At 44.7% G+C, this 18,818-nt stretch overlaps 1 protein-coding gene across 1 annotated transcript; it reads left to right on the top strand.

Moving 5' to 3' along the window:
* Window positions 1–920: 920 nt before the first annotated feature.
* On the top strand, window positions 921–16,599 carry LOC129095836 (CSC1-like protein 2). The gene is given in 23 exon segments (XM_054604416.1): window positions 921–1,072; window positions 1,074–1,110; window positions 1,386–1,465; window positions 3,404–3,494; window positions 4,079–4,116; window positions 4,381–4,523; window positions 7,851–7,902; window positions 8,595–8,703; window positions 8,901–8,971; window positions 9,619–9,699; window positions 9,824–9,947; window positions 10,543–10,676; window positions 10,875–11,012; window positions 11,107–11,260; window positions 11,386–11,492; window positions 12,321–12,407; window positions 12,493–12,558; window positions 12,763–12,925; window positions 13,635–13,740; window positions 13,816–13,983; window positions 14,332–14,447; window positions 14,530–14,613; window positions 15,287–16,599. Coding segments are annotated over 23 exon segments (2,496 nt in total). The 3' UTR covers window positions 15,482–16,599.
* Window positions 16,600–18,818: the final 2,219 nt, after the last annotated feature.

Raw genomic sequence — 18,818 nt, 5'->3', positions numbered from 1 at the left:
ACATGGTAACAACATGATAACAACATGGTAACAACATGATAACATGGTAACAACATGATAACAACATGATAACAACATGATAACAACATGGTAACAACATGATAACAACATGATAACAACATGGTAACATGACAACATGGTAACAACATGATAACAAAATGGTAACAACATGGTAACAACATGGTAACATCACGGTAACAACATGATAACAACATGATAACAACATGGTAACAACATGAAACATGACAACATGGTAACAACATGATAACAACATGGTAACAACATGGTAACAACATGGTAACAACATGATAACAACATGGTAACATGACAACAACATGTAACAACATGATAACATGGTAACAACATGATAACAACATGGTAACAACAGAATGATAATGATTTCTAACAATCACAGCAGCAGTGAATGTATATTGGGGCGGCTGTGGCGTAGTGGAGAGCAAGGTAGTTCTCCAATCAGAGGGTCGGTGGTTCAATACCCGGCTTCAGCAGTCGATGTGTCCTTGGGCAAGACACTTAAGTTGCTCCTGAAGGCTTGCCATCGGTGTGGACTGCATGATGAATGTTAGGTAGAGTCTGATGGTGAATGATATGTAATATACTACTGACTGTAAGTCGCTTTGGAGAAAAGCGTCTGCTAAATGACTGTAATGTAATGTATATTATAATAAAGAGAATAAAAGCAGAAATACAAATTATGATGATGACAGACATGATGTGACCTGACTGGTCGTTGGAGGAGAACCTCTGGTTTATCTCTGGTTCTAGGAAACAGTCGGATGGTTCTGATCATTGATTAGCTGATTGATTTCCGTGTGCTGCTGAGCTAAAGGTTGAAGGTCACCTTTTCTAACGTGTCTGTTTTTCTCCCCCAGGTTCTCTGCGAGGATGCGGCAGTGAGCATGCTCACCCTGCTGATCGTTACCATGGCGATGTACGGCGGCGGTCATGCGTGCAGCGGCCTGGACAACTGCTCCGCCCACAGCGAGTCCAAAGACTACTGCTACTCGGCTCGCATCCGCAGCACGGTGCTGCAGGGCCTGCCCTTCGGGGGTGCCCACCGTGCTCGCCCTCGACTTCATGTGCTTCCTGGTGAGTCACTGCCGCCACCTCACGCGCTCAGTACGGCACACAGTGTTGCATTGTGGGAGCTGCAGAGTGTTTCTGCTGTGATGTTCACTGACTATTGGAAAAATCAATCCTGCAGCTCCATGGATTGACCCACATACCGATGTTCCATCCGGCGTTAAAGATTGATTCACAGTGACGTCACACTTTTTACTGCGTTTCTGTCCGTGACCTCCGACCTCTGACCCACAGCATCAGGGGCTCTCTAACAGGAAGTCCTCCTCTCTCTTCTTCTGCAGGTGCTGCTCTTCGTCTTTTCCATTCTACGTAAGGTCGCGTGGGACTACGGCCGCCTGGCGCTGGTCACCGACGCCGACAGGTAAACTCACCTTTGACCTTTCATTCATCAGTGCGGTAACAAACAGTGTCACGGTGTGAAAAACTCAGCTGGACCAACAGTCTGAACAGGAAGTCACAGAATGATTTAGTCATTGTTTCACGAAGCCGCTGTGTATGATCTGGAGACATCTAGTGGTGAGTTTGCAGATTGCAACCAATGCAAACTTGTCACTGTGCAAAGTGTAGAACCAAGATGGCCGACATAAAAACGTGAACATGTGAATGTTTCTCTCTAGAGTCGGGGTTTGGTTTGTCCTTTCTGGGCTGCTGTAGAAACATAAAGGTTGTGTCCTTAAGGAGAATAAAATGAAATGACTCTTATCTTCAGGTGATATAAAGAACATAGTTTATGATATTAAATTACTAACAATAGAAACCTTTCAAAGTTCTTCATACCGGTTCTTTAAACTCTGGACTTTGGCTCCACAAATCACCTGTGTAGATTCAAATGTTGGCAGTTTGACAGCTTCTGCGTTCCTCACTAGAGTTCTTCCACGATGTCCGTTCAGACTCCTGACTGAAGTTTAACAACGACTCTGTGAACCCAACAGACATCATGACATTATAAATGATATATATAAGTTACATATTTATACAGGTGTGTCGTCTCACTGGAAAGTAAAATGACTTCCTGTAGACGTAGATGAAATACGGTCCAGATGTTTGGTGTTGCGGCTGGTCGTTGTCACGGCGACACTCTCACAGCAGCTTGTGATTCTCTCTCTGTTTCCGTCCTGAAGACTGAAGAAGCGTCTCAGCGGCCTGGAGGAGCGGGAATAGTATGTCTGGTTTGTCCTCCTCCTCCTCCTCTGGTTTCATTAACAGGGTTCTGCTCTCTGATTGGTTCTTTATTTCACGGTGTGTGTGTGTGTGTGTGTGTGTGTGTGTGTGTGTGTGTGTTTGTGAGAGAGTGAGTGTGTGTGTGTGTGTGTGTGTGTGTGTGTGTGTTTGTGAGAGAGTGAGTGTGTGAGTGTGTGTGTGTGTGAGAGTGAGAGAGAGAGAGTGTGTGTGTGAGAGTGAGAGAGAGAGAGTGTGTGTGTGTGTGTGTGTGTGTGTGAGAGAGAGAGAGTGTGTGTGTGTGTGTGTGTGTGTGTGTGTGTGTGTGTGAGAGTGAGAGAGAGAGAGTGTGTGTGTAAGTGAGAGTGAGAGAGAGAGTGTGTTATTTGAATGAGTCTGGATCACTCTCTGATGTGATGCTAACAGAAGTAATGCTAACAGGTATGATGCTAACACTGCTCCATACTTCTCTTCATGTTCTGACGTATATTCAGCTGGAGACGAGACAGAGTTAACTATGAGCCGGTGAAAAGGTAACGGCTGTGTGTGTGTTTGTAGCTCAGTGTGTCGTCCAACCAGTGACGTGCTAGCTAGCTAGTTAGCTAACCCCACACAACCAGAGGTGCAAGAAGTAGGCCCCTTACCTAAGTAGAAGTACTGCATTCACATTTGAAGTTTAAGTAAAAAGTATTCTTAGCTAAATGTACTTTATAGAACAAATAAAATAACTTTTATTTGTTCTTTAAATGGAAACGCCCTCTTGGCTTTTAGCAGTAACGTAGGTTAACACAGAGTTAATCAATAAGGTGATCAGTAATGTGAACGCTAGCATTAGCTGACTCATTGTTAGCGGTGCTGAGCTTGGAACTCCCTGAAAGGGTTTCAAAGAGAGCGACGTCTCTTTGCACTTCTCCACTTTGTCCTGCAGCGTCCGTGTAAATAAAGTTTTATCTCAACACACCTGGAAACACCTTCCCAGAAGCAGGTTGATGTTTGTGTTTCTACTTCCTGTTAGCTCTCTCTGTCTTCAGTGTCTCAACTCAGAGGTCCAATCGGCTGTCAGACACAGAGGTCAAAGGTCAGAGAGGCTACATGCTAACAGCTAACAGGTCAGCTGACTGCTTCCTGTCTGTGTCCACAGCGTTGCCTCGGCGATGCACTCGGAGACGCCCGACCGCTACGAACGCCTCACCTCCGTGTCCTCCTCCGTCGACTTCGACCAGAGAGACAACGTGAGGACTCCTTCATCACTCCTCCTCCTCACTGTCTCCTCCTCCTCCTCACTGTCTCCTCCTCTTCTTCACTGTCTCCTCCTCCTCACTGTCTCCTCCTCCTCCTCACTGTCTCCTCCTCTTCTGTCTCCTCCTCTTCTTCACTGTCTCCTCCTCCTCACTGTCTCCTCCTCCTCCTCACTGTCTCCTCCTTCTTCTTCTGTCTCCTCCTCTTCACTGTCTCCTCCTCCTCCTCACTGTCTCCTCCTCTTCTTCACTGTCTCCTCCTCTTCACTGTCTCCTCCTCCTCCTCACTGTCTCCTCCTCTTCTTCACTGTCTCCTCCTCTTCACTGTCTCCTCCTCCTCCTCACTGTCTCCTCCTCTTCTTCACTGTCTCCTCCTCTTCACTGTCTCCTCCTCCTCCTTACTGTCTCCTCCTCCTCCTCCTCCTCACTCCTCACTGTCTCCTCCTCTTCTCCTGTCTCCTCCTCCTCCTCACTGTCTCCTCCTCTTCACTGTCTCCTCTCTTCACTGTCTCCTCCTCACTGTCTCCTCCTCCTCCTCACTGTCTCCTCCTTCTGATTTTCTGTCTTTGTACCTGCAGGGTTTCTGCTCGTGGCTGACGGCCATCTTTAGAATAAAGTGAGTAACATCTGATAATAATAATAATAAGATGATGATGATGATAATAATGATAATAATAATTAATAAGGATCATTTTTATAATAGTTTTAATGATGATGATAATAAATGTATTATTATCATCTTATGTTGACAGTCACATGGGTCCATTCACTAACGTAGCTTCAGATCCTGGATCAGGTTCAGTGAACAATAAACTGGTTTGTCTTCCTCCTCCTCCTCCTCCTCCTCCTCCTCCTCCTCCTCCTCCTCCTCCTCCTGCAGGGATGAGGAGATCCGGGAGAAGTGTGGTGAGGATGCCGTTCACTACTTGTCCTTCCAGCGCCACATCATCGGTCTGCTGGTGGTCGTCGGCGTTCTCTCCGTCGGCATCGTTCTGCCCGTCAACTTCTCTGGAGACCTTCTGGGTGAGAACCAGGAGGACACCATTCTGTCCTCCTGCTGCTTTGTCTCGTCAGCATTACTAAAAAAAGCTTTTGCCAAATGTTCATGCTATGATTCTGTGGACAAAGCAGCAGTGGCCGACTGAATTAGGTTTCACTTTTGTTTACATGTTCACATATGTATTGATAAAGAATTGTCTTTTTACTCCAAAATCATTTGACATAAAAATGATAAAGTACTAATAAAAAGCACCAGTAACATCTGGGCTTATCAATACTATGATCTTTAATAATTTAGCACGGGGTCAGTTAGTACCGGGTTCCTAAACGCATCATTACGTAACACGAGAAAGACTCTTTAAAGCCAGTGACGTTCTGGGCTGCTGTAGAAACATGGCGGTACAAGATGGCGGACTCCACAGAGGACGATCCACTCCCTATGTAGATATAAATGGCTTTTTCTAAGATAAATAAAACTCTACAATTCTTAGTTTCATGTGATTAAACACTGATTAACACATACTTATGGATATTATATTAATGAAACCTCCAAACGTTGCACACTGTTACTTTAAACAGTTTGTAGGTTGAACTCTTCACAGTGTTCTCTCCTTATGTCTGGTTGGTTTTAGTCAGAATTATCAGTAAAGATGCTTTCCTAAGCCGAGGAGTCCCCGGACCTCGTTCTAAAGAAGGTAACAGCAGTCAGAACTGTAGGTCTGTGGTTCTGTAGGTCTGTAGGTCTGTAGGTCTGTAGGTCTGTGGTTCTGTAGGTCTGTAGATCTGTGAGTCTGTAGATCTGTTGGTCTGTGGATGTGTGGGTCTGTTGGGTTTTAGGTCTGCAGTTCTGTTGGTTCGAGGTCTGTAGGTTTTTAGGTCTGTGGGTATGTAGGTCTGTAGATATTTGGGTCTGTGGGTATAGGTCTGTGGGTGTGTCTGTAGGTCTGTAGATCTTTGGGTATGTGGGTCTGTAGGTCTAAAGGTCTGTAGGTCTGTGGTTCTGTAGGTCTGTGGTCTTTAGGTCTGTGGGTCTTTAGGTCTAAAGGTCTGTAGGTTTGTAGGTCTGTGGTTCTGTGGGTCTTTAGGTCTAAAGGTCTGTAGGTTTGTAGGTCTGTGGTTCTGTGGGTCTAAAGGTCTGTAGGTTTGTAGATCTTCGGGTCTGTAGGTATTTGGGTCTGTAGTTCTGTAGGTTTGTAGGTCTGTGGTTCTGAAGGTTTGTGGTTCTGTGGGTCTGTTGATCTGTAAGGTCTGTAGTTCCGTAGGTCTGTAGTTCTGTAGGTCTCTGGGTCTGTGATTCTGAAAGGTCTGTGGTTTAGTAGGTATGTAATTCTGTGGGTCTGTAGTTCTGTAGGTCTGTAGTTCTGTAGTTCTGTAGATACTTAGGTCTGTAGTTATGTGGGTCTGTAGTTCTGTAGGTCTGTAGGTCCATAGGTCTGTAGTTCTGTAGATACATAGGTCTGTAGGTCTGTAGATTTGTGGGTCTGTAGTTATGTAGGTCTGTGGGTCTGTAGTTATCTAGGTCTGTAGGTTTGTAGGTTTGTAGGTCTGTAGTTCTCTAGTTCTCTAGTTCTGTAGGTCTGTAGTTCTGTGGGTCTTTAGTTATGTGGGTCTGTAGGTCTGTAGTTCTGTAGGTCTGTAGTTCTGTGGGTCTTTAGTTCTGTAGGTCTGTAGTTCTGAAGGGCTGTAGCTCTTTAGGTGTGTAGTTCTGTAGGTATGTAGTTATGTGGGTCTGTAGGTTTGTGGGTCTGTGGATCTGTAGTTATATAGGTCTGTAGTTCTGTAGTTCTGTAGGTCTGAAGGGCTGTAGTTCTATAGTTCTGTAGGTCTGTAGTTCTGTAGGTCTGTAGTTCTGTAGGTCTGTAGTTCTGTAGGTCTGTAGTTCTGTAGGTCTGTAGTTCTGTTGGTCTGTAGTTCTTTAGGTGTGTAGTTCTGTAGGTATGTAGTTATGTGGGTCTGTAGTTCTATAGTTCTGTGGGTCTGTAGTTCTGTAGGTCTGTAGTTCTGTAGGTCTGTAGTTCTGTAGGTCTGTAGTTCTTTAGGTGTGTAGTTCTGTAGTTCTGTAGGTCTGTAGTTCTGTAGGTCTGTAGTTCTTTAGGTGTGTAGTTCTGTAGTTCTGTGGGTATGTAGTTCTGTAGGTGTGTAGTTCTGTAGTTATGTGGGTCTGTAGTTCTGTAGGTCTGTAGTTCTTTAGGTGTGTAGTTCTGTAGTTATGTGGGTCTGTAGTTCTGTAGGTCTGTAGGTCTTTAGGTGTGTAGTTCTGTAGTTATGTGGGTCTGTAGGTCTTTAGGTGTGTAGTTCTGTAGTTCTGTGGGTCTGTAGGTCTGTAGTTCTTTAGGTGTGTAGTTCTGTAGTTCTGTAGGTGTGTAGTTCTGTAGTTCTGTAGGTCTTTAGGTGTGTAGTTCTGTAGTTATGTGGGTCTGTAGGTCTGTAGGTCTTTAGGTCTGTAGTTCTGTGGGTCTGTAGGTCTGTAGGTCTGTAGTTCTTTAGGTGTGTAGTTCTGTAGTTCTGTAGGTCTTTAGGTGTGTAGTTCTGTAGTTGTAGGTCTGTAGTTCTTTAGGTCTGTAGTTGTAGGTCTGTGTGTAGTTCTGTAGTTATGTGGGTCTGTAGGTCTGTAGGTCTTTAGGTGTGTAGTTCTGTAGGTCTGTAGGTCTGTAGGTCTGTAGGTCTTTAGGTGTGTAGTTCTGTAGTTATGTGGGTCTGTAGGTCTGTAGGTCTTTAGGTGTGTAGTTCTGTAGTTATGTGGGTCTGTAGGTCTGTAGGTCTTTAGGTGTGTAGTTCTGTAGTTCTGTGGGTCTGTAGTTCTGTGGGTCTTTAGGTGTGTAGGTGGGTCTGTAGGTCTGTAGGTAGGTCTTTAGGTGTGTAGTTCTGTGGGTCTGTAGGTCTGTAGGTCTGTAGGTCTTTAGGTGTGTAGTTCTGTAGTTATGTGGGTCTGTAGGTCTGTAGGTCTTTAGGTGTGTAGTTCTGTGGGTCTGTAGGTCTTTAGGTGTGTAGTTCTGTAGTTATGTGGGTCTGTAGTTCTGTGGGTCTGTAGGTCTGTAGGTCTGTAGTTCTGTGGGTCTGTAGGTCTGTAGGTCTGTAGGTGCTGCAGCTGTTAGTCATTCTAGACTTTATTTACAGCTGAGTAGCTTCTTAAATCCCCCAGAGAACAATAAAGTTTACCTAATCAGTATTTAACATAATCATTGATTGTTTGATTGATTATATTGTATTAATATAATATACGTTAAAACACAAATACTGCAGTATAAAGTACACAAAGTACATAATGTTCCTAATAACTTCATGTTCCTTCTAACTACAGCAGGAATCAGTCCCAATCGTTTCCTGATGATTTCTGCTTGTTTGTTCCAGAAAACAACGCCTACAGCTTCGGACGCACCACCATAGCCAACCTGAAGTCTGGGTGAGTCCACCAAACCATCACAAATCAATAGAAACCTTCAGAAATCAATAGATATCATCACAAATCATCAGATATCATAAAATATCAGATATCATCAGATATCAATAGAAATCAATAGAAACAATTATCACAAATCATCAGAAATCGTCAGATATCCAAAATCATCTATCAATAGATATCAGATATAATCAGAAATGATCAGATATCACCATAGATCAATATAAATCATCAGATATCAATAGATAATCACCATAGATCAATATAAATCATCAGATATCAATAGATAATCACCATATATCAATAGATAATCATCAGATATCAATAGATAATCACCATATATCAATAGAAATCATCAGATATCAATAGATAATCACCATAGATCAATATAAATCATCAGATATCAATAGATAATCACCATAGATCAATAGAAATCATCAGATATCAATAGATAATCACCATATATCAATAGAAATCATCAGATATCAATAGATAATCACCATAGATCAATAGAAATCATCAGATATCAGATATCTGCCTCAGATGTTTACTGTCAGTCAGATGTCTGAGAGAACTTCTCTTCATGTCTGAATGGACCTGAGGAACCTCCTCCATGGTGTGGGATCAATAAGATGATTGATGATCAGAGACGTGTGTGGATCAATAAGATGATTGATGTGATTGATTGTGTTCAGGACCAACCTGCTGTGGCTGCACACTTCGTTTGCCTTCATGTATCTGCTGCTGACGGTCTACAGCATGAGGAGACACACCTCCAAGATGCACTACAAGGAGGACGACCTGGTGAGGATAACAAGCGCACCTGTCATGCCAACAACGCTCACTGTGTGACCGGTCAAGTGTTTGTCACCGTTTCCTGTGGTTGTTTCACAGTAAAGGCCTCCCACAGATTTCACAATAAAATAAATGTATTAGCTTTTAAACAGGAAGTAAAGAAACATGAGATCTGTGTTGTTTTAATCCCTGCTTCATGTCTTCAGGTGAAGCGAACTTTATTCATCAACGGCATCTCCAAATACGCCGAGGAGAGTCAGATCAAACAACACTTTGAGTAAGTTCACTGGTCGTCTTCTCCTTCTACTTCCTCTTCTCCTTTACTTCTTCTTCTTCTTCTTCTTCTTCTTCTTCTTCTTCTTCTTCTTCTTCTTCTTCTTCTTCTTCTCTTTCTCCTTCTTCTTCTTTTTCCTCTTCTTCTTCTTCTTCTACTTCTTCTTTTTCCTCTTCTTCTTCTTCTACTTCTTCTTCTTCTCCTTCTCCTCCTTTTTCTTCTTCTTCTTCACATGTAAATGATCATTCTGCTCCATTAAATGCTCTCAAAAGTCCTAAATCTCTTAAAATGTGTTTTCACATTTATTGACATGAAATTGATACTAATTAAAAAAATTAATGTACACATATTGTTTATTTAATGTATTTTTTTAATGTTTATTTTATGAGATATTCAGTTTAATCTGGAGGTTCAGTAAATTAGTTTAGTTTTGTGTTCGGTCTTTATATTTAGTTTTATTTCCAAATACGAAATAATTATTGAAATATTTATATAATCAGAGGACAGTCCTGATTCAAGACCTGGATCAGAATAACACTTAATAATAATGTTCTAATGACGTGAAGTTAAAATGAGCAAAATGTTTTCTGGTTTACATATTTAATTATAGGTCTTCAGTTGAACCATGTAACGTGTTCATTGTTCTTCAGACAGGCGTATGAGAACTGCACGGTGCTGGAGGCTCGGATCTGCTACAACGTGGCCAAACTGATGTCTCTGAACGCAGAGAGGTGAGACAGAGACGCAGGCCCAGTGCATGCTGGGAAGCACTCTGGCTTTTTGTCAACATCAAGGGTCATTTAAAGGAGTGTGGTTCTTTTATCCTCACGTTCTCTGTGTGTTTGTGTTTGTCAGGAAGAAGACGGAGCGCAGTAAGAAGTTCTTCACCGACCTGATGGCCAAGGAACACGTTCCCACCATGATCAACCCGAAACCCTGTGGACACCTCTGCTGCTGCGCCATCACCGGCTGTGAAGAGGTAACGCTAATGCTAACGCTCTGTTCGCACATACTGAGCCGGTTAAAGTTTTATCTTTGCCGGTTAAAGTTTTATCTTTGCCGGTTTAAGTTTTATCGTAGCCGTTTTGTAGCCGGTTAAAGTTTTATCGTAGCCGTTTTTATTTTGTCGTAGCCGTTTTTTATTTTATCGTAGCCGTTTTTTATTTTATCTTTGCCGGTTTAAGTTTTATCGTAGCCGGTTAAAGTTTTATCGTAGCCGTTTTTTATTTTATCGTAGCCGTTTTTTATTTTATCGTAGCCGGTTTAAGTTTTATCTTTGCTGGTTAAAGTTTTATCGTAGCCGTTTTTATTTTATCGTAGCCGTTTTTTATTTTATCGTAGCCGGTTAAAGTTTCATCGTTTTAAAAGTTTTATTTAGCTGTTTTTGTTTTAGATTAAAGTTTCATCGTACCAAACATGGTTTTTGTTTTATCGTGGGCTGATCAACCAAACATTTATTGGGCTGAATAATAAACTAATCTGGATCCATCAGTGAAACTGGTCTGATTGAATGTTTTGTTCAGGGTTAGGAGGTGTGCTGTTAGCCTGTTAGCATGTTAGCATTTGTCCTGCAGGAGGAGGCGGTCAGCTACTACACCAAGACGGAGGCCAAGCTGAAGGAGGAGTACAGGAAGGAGAAGGAGAAGGTCCACACCAAACCGCTGGGCATGGCCTTCGTCACCTTCCAGAACGAGAGCATGACCGCCATGTGAGCGACACGCTTTATTTACATCAAAATAATGAATACTTTATTTGATTTCAACACGTTTTGTTCACAAAGAATACTTTTTGTTAAGTTTCTGACTAGGTTTTTATGGAACCTAGTCAGACCCCGCCTCCTATATCTGACCCCGCCTCCTCTCTCCGACCCCGCCCCAATCTGACTCCACCCCCTCTGTTTTCACAGTATTCTGAAGGACTTTAACGCCTGTCAGGTCCAGGGTTGTCGGTGTCGTCAGGAGCCTCGGTCCTCTCAGTTCAGCGAGGCTCTTCATGTTTACAACTGGAGCGTTTCGTACGCACCTGACCCGCAGAATGTCCGCTGGTGAGTCCACAAGCTCCACCCGCCTAAAACACCAGCAAACACCAACAAACATACCCTTCAGCCTCCGCTGACGTGTCCTGGTTTCTTCCTGCAGGGAGCACCTGTCGCTGGGTGGGATCTCCTGGTGGATCCGCTGCTTCATCATCAACTGCATCCTCTTTCTCCTGCTCTTCTTCCTCACCACGCCCGCCATCATCATCTCCACCATGGACAAGTTCAACGTCACTAAGCCGGTGGAGTACCTCAACGTAAGAGACCACAACCAGCCTTTATGTTTAGCTGAGCGGATCGTCTGAAATGATGTTTGTTTTATTGTTATGATGATGACTCTTCTTCTCTGACTCTCTGCTGCGTTTGTTGGCTGTTTGCACAGAATCCCATCGTCACTCAGTTCTTCCCCACTCTGCTGCTCTGGGCTTTCTCTGCTCTGCTGCCCACCATCGTCTACTACTCGGCCTTCTTCGAGGCTCACTGGACCAGGTAACACTGCTGCTTCCTCTTCCAGCTCCTCTTCAAGTACTACGATACAGCATCAGTACTACGATACAGCATCAGTACTACGATACAGCATCAGTACTACGATACAGCATCAGTGCTACGATACAGCATCAGTGCTACGATACAGCATCAGTACTACGATACAGCATCAGTACTATGATACAGCATCAGTACTACGATACAGCATCAGTGCTACGATACAGCATCAGTACTATGATACAGCATCAGTACTACGATACAGCATCAGTACTACGATACAGCATCAGTACTATGATACAGCATCAGTACTACGATACAGCATCAGTACTACGATACAGCATCAGTACTATGATACAGCATCAGTACTACGATACAGCATCAGTACTATGATACTTCAGAACTACGACTCATACCAGCACACAGAGTTGTTAGTTAAACTTTTGTGTCCAAGTAAAGTCCAGCCAGTCCAAACACGTCTCATTTAAGAGCCAGTTGAGACACGTTGCTTAAAACAGGTCCAGATCAGATTAAGCCGAAAGAGAAAAAGTCAAGCAACCAAAAATGACCATGTGTCCAGGTCTTAATTAGGACTCATGTCAGTTGAGACAAGTCCAAACCGAGGATATGGCCTTAAGTCAAGTCCAGGTCAAGCGCCATCTGACCATGAAATAGTAAACAGAGTATTTTATTTATTATTTTGTTTGATGTAATGTTTATGCTCTGTACCTCTTTCTTAGCATTTGATGCCAAAGTCGTTTTGTGGATTTACCTGCCCAATAACTGCTGACCCAATTTGATCTGACCCTGATCTGACCTCCTCTGTGTCTCCAGGTCTGGAGAAAACAGGACGACGATGCATAAATGTTACACATTCCTGATCTTCATGGTTCTGCTGCTGCCGTCTCTTGGACTCAGCAGGTAATAGAAACAGTTTGCTGGAAGAATCCATCCCTGAGTGACCTTTGACCTCCGCTGTCCTCACTGAATCCTCTCTGTTTTCCAGTCTGGATGTTTTCTTCCGCTGGCTCTTTGACAAGAAGTTCCTGGCTGATGCCAAAGTCCGGTTTGAGTGAGTCATTTATATTTCCATGTAGATAACATGTTACTCCTCAGCGTCGCCACTGATGTCGTGCGTCAAGTTACACACTTTTTTTGTAATTTATTTTGACATTGACAGGCCTGGACTTCCTGTAGCCTTTCAGTATGAATAAAGTTTGATTGATTGGTCAGTAGAAGGACGTTGGGCTCTAATGAGCTGCTGTGTCCCCTTCAGGTGCGTCTTCCTGCCGGATAACGGAGCGTTCTTTGTCAACTACGTCATCGCCTCTGCGTTCATCGGGAACGCCATGGACCTGCTGAGGATCCCCGGTCTGCTCATGTACATGATACGGCTGTGCCTGGCCCGCTCCGCCGCCGACCGCCGCAACGTCAAGAGGGTGAGGACCGACTCTGACTAAGAGGACCGACTCTGACTAAGAGGACTAGACTCTGACTGAGAGGACCGACTCTGACTAAGAGGACTAGACTCTGACTGAGAGGACCGACTCTGACTAAGAGGACTAGACTCTGACTGAGAGGACTAGACTCTGACTGAGAGGACCGACTCTGACTGAGAGGACCGACTCTGACTAAGAGGACTAGACTCTGACTAAGAGGACTAGACTCTGACTGAGAGGACTAGACTCTGACTAAGAGGACTAGACTCTGACTAAGAGAGACTAGACGACTAGACTCTGACTAAGAGGACTAGACTCTGACTAAGAGGACTAGACTCTGACTAAGAGGACTAGACTCTGACTGAGAGGACTAGACTCTGACTAAGAGGACCGACTCTGACTAAGAGGACTAGACTCTGACTAAGAGGACTAGACTCTGACTAAGAGGACTAGACTCTGACTAAGAGGACCGACTCTGACTAAGAGGACTGAGAGGACTAGACTCTGACTGAGAGACTAGACTCTGACTAAGAGGACTCTGACTAAGAGACCGACTCTGACTAAGAGGACTAGACTCTGACTAAGAGGACTGACTCTGACTGAAGACTAGACTCTGACTAGACTCTGACTAAGAGGACTAGACTCTGACTAAGAGGACTAGACTCTTGTGGTTCTGTCCTGTTTAAGACGTTGTCTTTTGTCCCTGCAGCACCAGGCCTATGAGTTTCAGTTCGGAGCGGCGTACGCCTGGATGATGAACGTCTTCACGGTGGTGATGGCCTACAGCATCACCTGTCCCATCATCGTCCCCTTCGGTCAGTCTCATTTTGGTTATTTATACATATTTATACTTCTGAGAGTTATTTGCTGAATCACCTGTGCCCCTGCAGGTCTGATGTACATGCTGCTGAAGCACCTGGTGGACAGGTACAACATGTACTACGCCTACCTGCCGTCCAAACTGGACAAGAAGATCCACTCGGGAGCCGTCACCCAGGTGGTAGCCGCGCCCATCCTCTGCCTCTTCTGGCTGCTCTTCTTCTCCACCGTACGCACAGGTAAGCCCTGCCCCCTGCTGGACAGACCGCGACACCACCGGCATGTACTCAGTCAAGTCCAAATCAAGTCAGTTAAGACATGTCCAATCAATTTAGTATAGACAAGTCCATCCAAGTCTGTAGAGACAGATTGAATCAAGTCCAATCAAGTCAGCTGGGAGAAATCTAGTTAGTATAAACAAGTCCAATCAAGTTTGTAGAGACAAAAACCAATCAAGTCAGTTAAAAAAACTTCACACAAATTAGAAACACAACAAACCATAATAGTAAGCTGTTTTTCTATAAATCAACAAACACCTACTGTTGGAGCTGAATGCTAACTAATGCTAACTGCTAACATGCCATCAGGTTTCGAGACGCCGACCTCCATGTTCACTCTGGTGGTGCTGATCGTCACCATCGTGGTCTGTCTGTCTCACGTCTGCTTCGGACACTTCAAGTACCTCAGTGCTCACAACTACAAGGTACTAGAACGTTCTTTATTAACGCTGCTACAGAAACGTTAGCATCAGACCACTCAGTACTCACTCTGTGCTTCTATTTCAGATCGACACCAAGGAGAACGACGTGGACGCTGTCGAGAACGGACGTCCAGCTCGTCCCTCGTCCTCCCCGACCACAAAATCTCAGGTGAGTGGATCCAACTAACCAGAAGCTAGTCAACAAAGTAGCTCGAGCACTTGAGATTGTTAGCTTACAAATTAAGTGTAGTTCCCAATATTTCTTTTTCTTGGATGGCGAGGTCATGACCCTCGCTACTTCTGATTGGCTTACCCAGACATTCTGACCTTAACCAAAACAACCAACAGTCAGAGGCAGAGTAGGGCGGGTCATGAACTCTCAATCCCACAAAATACTAATTTCTTGAGGTTGTTGGCAGGCGGCAGGAAGTCAATGCTTCCTGTCTTAAAGCTGCATTCTCTCTCCTGTCCACCAGGGGGCGACTCCTCTGGTTGTATAGAAGTCTATGAGAAAATGACTCTACTTCTCTCTTGATTTATTCCCTCAGTAAACATTGTAAACATGAGTTTATGGTCTCAATCTCTAGTTTCAAGTCTTCTTCAATACAGCATGATGTTCATTTAGTAAATGATGCTCCATTTACAGTCAAACAGACCATAAAGCAGGGGATGCTTTAAGGCGGGGCTACACACTGATTGACAGGTCGACACCAGAGACGTATACGGCCTTTGAACCATCACAATAAGTTCTTCGTTGACTTGTCGTAGACCCTGCTGTAGCTCTGTCAGGATCTTGTCTCGCCCGCCGGTTGACCTGTTCGTTGTGTTCTCTTGTTTTCCAGCTGCAGCAGCAGCAGCAGATGTACATCGCCCAGGTACTCCAGGACCCAAACTCAGACGAGCCAGGCGGTGTCAGCGGCGAGGAGGACCGAGGGTCGTCCCAGGACGAGGAGATGCTGAACGGAGGGAACAGCATCAACGAGGCGGATTTTCAGTCAGGGGAGGACAGTCTGATTGCCAACGAGGTCCACCAGTAGCTGGGGGTGGAGCTATAGGGAGGGGGCGGAGCTAGTCGAGGGTCTACACCCACACACATTCAGAATCACTTCACACAGAAACACACATACACACACAGACTGACACGGTTAGCTCCTCCCCCCCCCAGCTGGAAGACTTGACCCTGACCTTTGACGCCGGCGCCGGGTCGCCAACATCCAGTCCTGCACGTCTGTGGAAACTTGATGGACACCAAACTGTCTCCACAGGAAGTCACTGTACATTACCACAAAGCCAAACGTTTTTCTTTTTTCTTCGTTTGATTTTTTTCTCAGGGTTGGGGGCGGGGTTTAAAAATGCGTGCCTCGGCTGTTTTTTTCGTTCCGTTCGCACTCGTGTCTTGACTCCTGATCCCGATGGCAGGTCGCCGGGACTCGACCTGTTGAGGGGTCAAAACTGATGCTGACACCGCTGTCTCTGTGCTCAGCCTAGGGGACGCCTCCAAACGAACCACCACCACCACCACCACAACCATCATCAACACCATCATCAAGTGCTCAATAAGTAGCCAACCGCCAGCTCTCCTAGTGGTAGAAGCTTTGCAGACCCATTGCAGTCTCCTGTCCTGTTCTGTCCTCGTTCTGTTTGTGGATCCAACACCTCACCTGGACGTTTGTCTTTTACCTGCAGAGATTCTGCTGCATGTCGTTACTAGTGCTGTCTGGATCAGACAATCCACCGAGAGACTGTGGAGACCATGAAGTCCTCTGTGGTCTCAGTGTGGAATCCATCGAGGGACTGTGGAGACCATGAAGTCCTCTGTGGTCTCAGCAGCACGTCCTCCTTCTGCCGGATCACCGCGTTCAGCTACTCTCTCCTCTTCAGTACGACCACGGCTTTCTGTTTCACCTGAACTACCTTAAATCATGAACACCTGACAAAGGGACTGGGGATGTTTTTGTCTGTTTTAAGTTTAGCAACCAAAACTCTTTTCATTCATGGAGAGAGAACTTTGTAGAGAACTTTGTAGAGAACTATGTGGAGAACTTTGTTTAGACGTTCCGACGGCAGCAGTAGTCCAGATGTTTGAGCTCAGGTAGACGCAGAAGAGCAGCGCTCTTCGTCCGGACCGTCTGAATCCTGAAGCTGTCGGGACCCTTAAGGGAAAAATGGTGTGTGTGTGTGTGTGTGTGTGTGTGTGTGTGTGTGTGTGTGTGTGTGTGTGTGTGTGTGTGTGTGTGTGTGTGTGTGTGTGTGTGTGTGTGTGTGTGTGTGTCTGCGGTAGCTCATGAAGGTTCAGGAACATCACCAGAAACCACTAACAGGTTCCTGTTTGTCTGAAGAATCAGTTTTTACTAAATGTTTTCTTCGGATATGAACTTTCATTTCCTCCTGCAGTAGAAGCCTCGATGGTGGACTGAAGTATCTGTGAGTCAGATGTTTCGCTTGGACATCTGTCTCTGTGTGTCCAGTACGTAGGACGTGTTTAGCCTAGCTTAGCCCAAAGACTGCAAGCATGGGGAAAATGTAGCGTAGCTCCTCTGATACTGTATCGTCTTGTTAGAGACCGAAATATTAGCTTCTTGGTCCAGCTAGCTTAGGGTTAGCTTCTCTTACTTTGCTTTTTAGCTAACCAGCTAGTCACAAGTCCATCCTGTAGTTAGCTTGGTTTAGTAGACTAAAGAAGCTAACCGCTAGATAACTAAGTTATTTTCCTCTTCAGTAACTTTCTTTGAATGAAGAGATGTTCAACATGAGAACTAAATGCCTGTGGGAGTAAACACAATACAGGGAAGAAGACAGCATGTTCCTGGCTTGCTGGCTAACATGCTAGCATTTAGCATGCTAGCGTTTAGATTGCCAGCGATAGTAGAACTTTAACTAAATATTTCATGAACACACACAGATTAATTTAGCTTCGACACTTTCTGCTAGGACTGTTGGTGGCTAGGTTAGGCTAGCAGTTCCCCCCTGATCCCTGTCTTTGTGCTAAGCTAAGCTAAACTCGCCCTGAACCTGTATCTTTGCTACACAAGTCCAGATATGAAAATAAATTCAATTCTGTTTCTTTTCATCTGTTTGAGAATTTCCTCAAACTTCAGCTTCAGAACTGAGTGAAGTTCAGTCCTCAGTTTCCCATGATCCTCGTGGTGCCTCAGTTTCCCATGTTCCTCGTGGTGTCTGATGATGCGTGCCAGCCGGGGCGGTTCCTTCTGATTGGACGGTTTTGGAGAGACTTTAAACGACCAGCGATGCTTCTACATGCTTTGAACCCCTCCTCACGTTGATGACATCCTGTATGCAACCTGTTGTCCAATCAGAATCTGGTATTTTCTGAGATGAGGGTCCCTTTAAGTCCAGGTCCCCTTACTACAAAGTTCACATGTTGAACCCCCTCCTGTGACTCGGCTCTGCTCCGCCCCCTAACGGTCAAACCTGTTGAGCATGAAATACACCAACGAGAGCAGCAGCGTTATTGGTTACCGTGGCAACAGGTGTGTGTGTGTGCGCGTGTGTGTGTGCGCGTGTGCGTGTGTGTGTGTGGACACAGCTGGACTATGAAAGCTGAAGCCACCAGGACGTCGTCGTCCGCCGGTGGCTTCACGCCGGAGAACCTGCAGCGTTTTGTGTCCGGGCAATGTTTAACTTGAGTTTCGTTTCCTCTCCACCGCCGGCGTGGCGTCGGCCTCCGGCTCTGATTGTTTGCAGACGAGACTGAAAGTGACTTGAGAGCTCAAAGTGGATCTGAGGTCTGAATCTAAGAGGCTCAGCAGCTCTTAACCAGAAGTGATGCTCATCTTGTTTCCCTGAAATCATATAATATAATATTAATAACTCTGTTGTTTCCTTTAGTGCTTCATCATCTGAAAATAAGAACCGCTGATTTATATCAACCTCCGTGTTTCTACAGGAGCCCAGAGGGGACAAACCAGACGCTGTCTCTAGAGATGTTTTCATTTAAGGTTTCTGTTGTTGTAATCTGCAGCTTTACCACTAGATGTCTCCAGATCAGACACTGAGAATCACGTGATCTCTTTGCTGAAACAGACCAGAAGTCTAAATAAATCATCTGCTTTTTAGATCCATGTTTTCAGATGCTTTGAGTCGATCGAGTTTAGAACTACAAATGATTCTGCTTTGTGATGAGGAACAACATTCTGAGCTTCACAGAGAAAGTGCTGCAGCTTTGGGGTCAAAGGTCGCTGATCTGACGGTTGAGAGCTGCTGCGTTAAACCCATAAAACAGAAGTCTGTGATATTTTTGTAACCTGCTGACTGAAGTATTTGATACTGAACATGTTAACGAAACGTTGATAGCTGTTGTAACATGTGACTAAAGGTTTTTAAGAATCAGACGCTGCTCTTTTACTTTTCTTA

The sequence above is a fragment of the Anoplopoma fimbria genome, chromosome 9 (assembly GCF_027596085.1).
Source record: "Anoplopoma fimbria isolate UVic2021 breed Golden Eagle Sablefish chromosome 9, Afim_UVic_2022, whole genome shotgun sequence".
Lineage (NCBI taxonomy): Eukaryota > Metazoa > Chordata > Actinopteri > Perciformes > Anoplopomatidae > Anoplopoma > Anoplopoma fimbria.
This window is presented reverse-complemented; position numbering and strand designations above follow the sequence as displayed.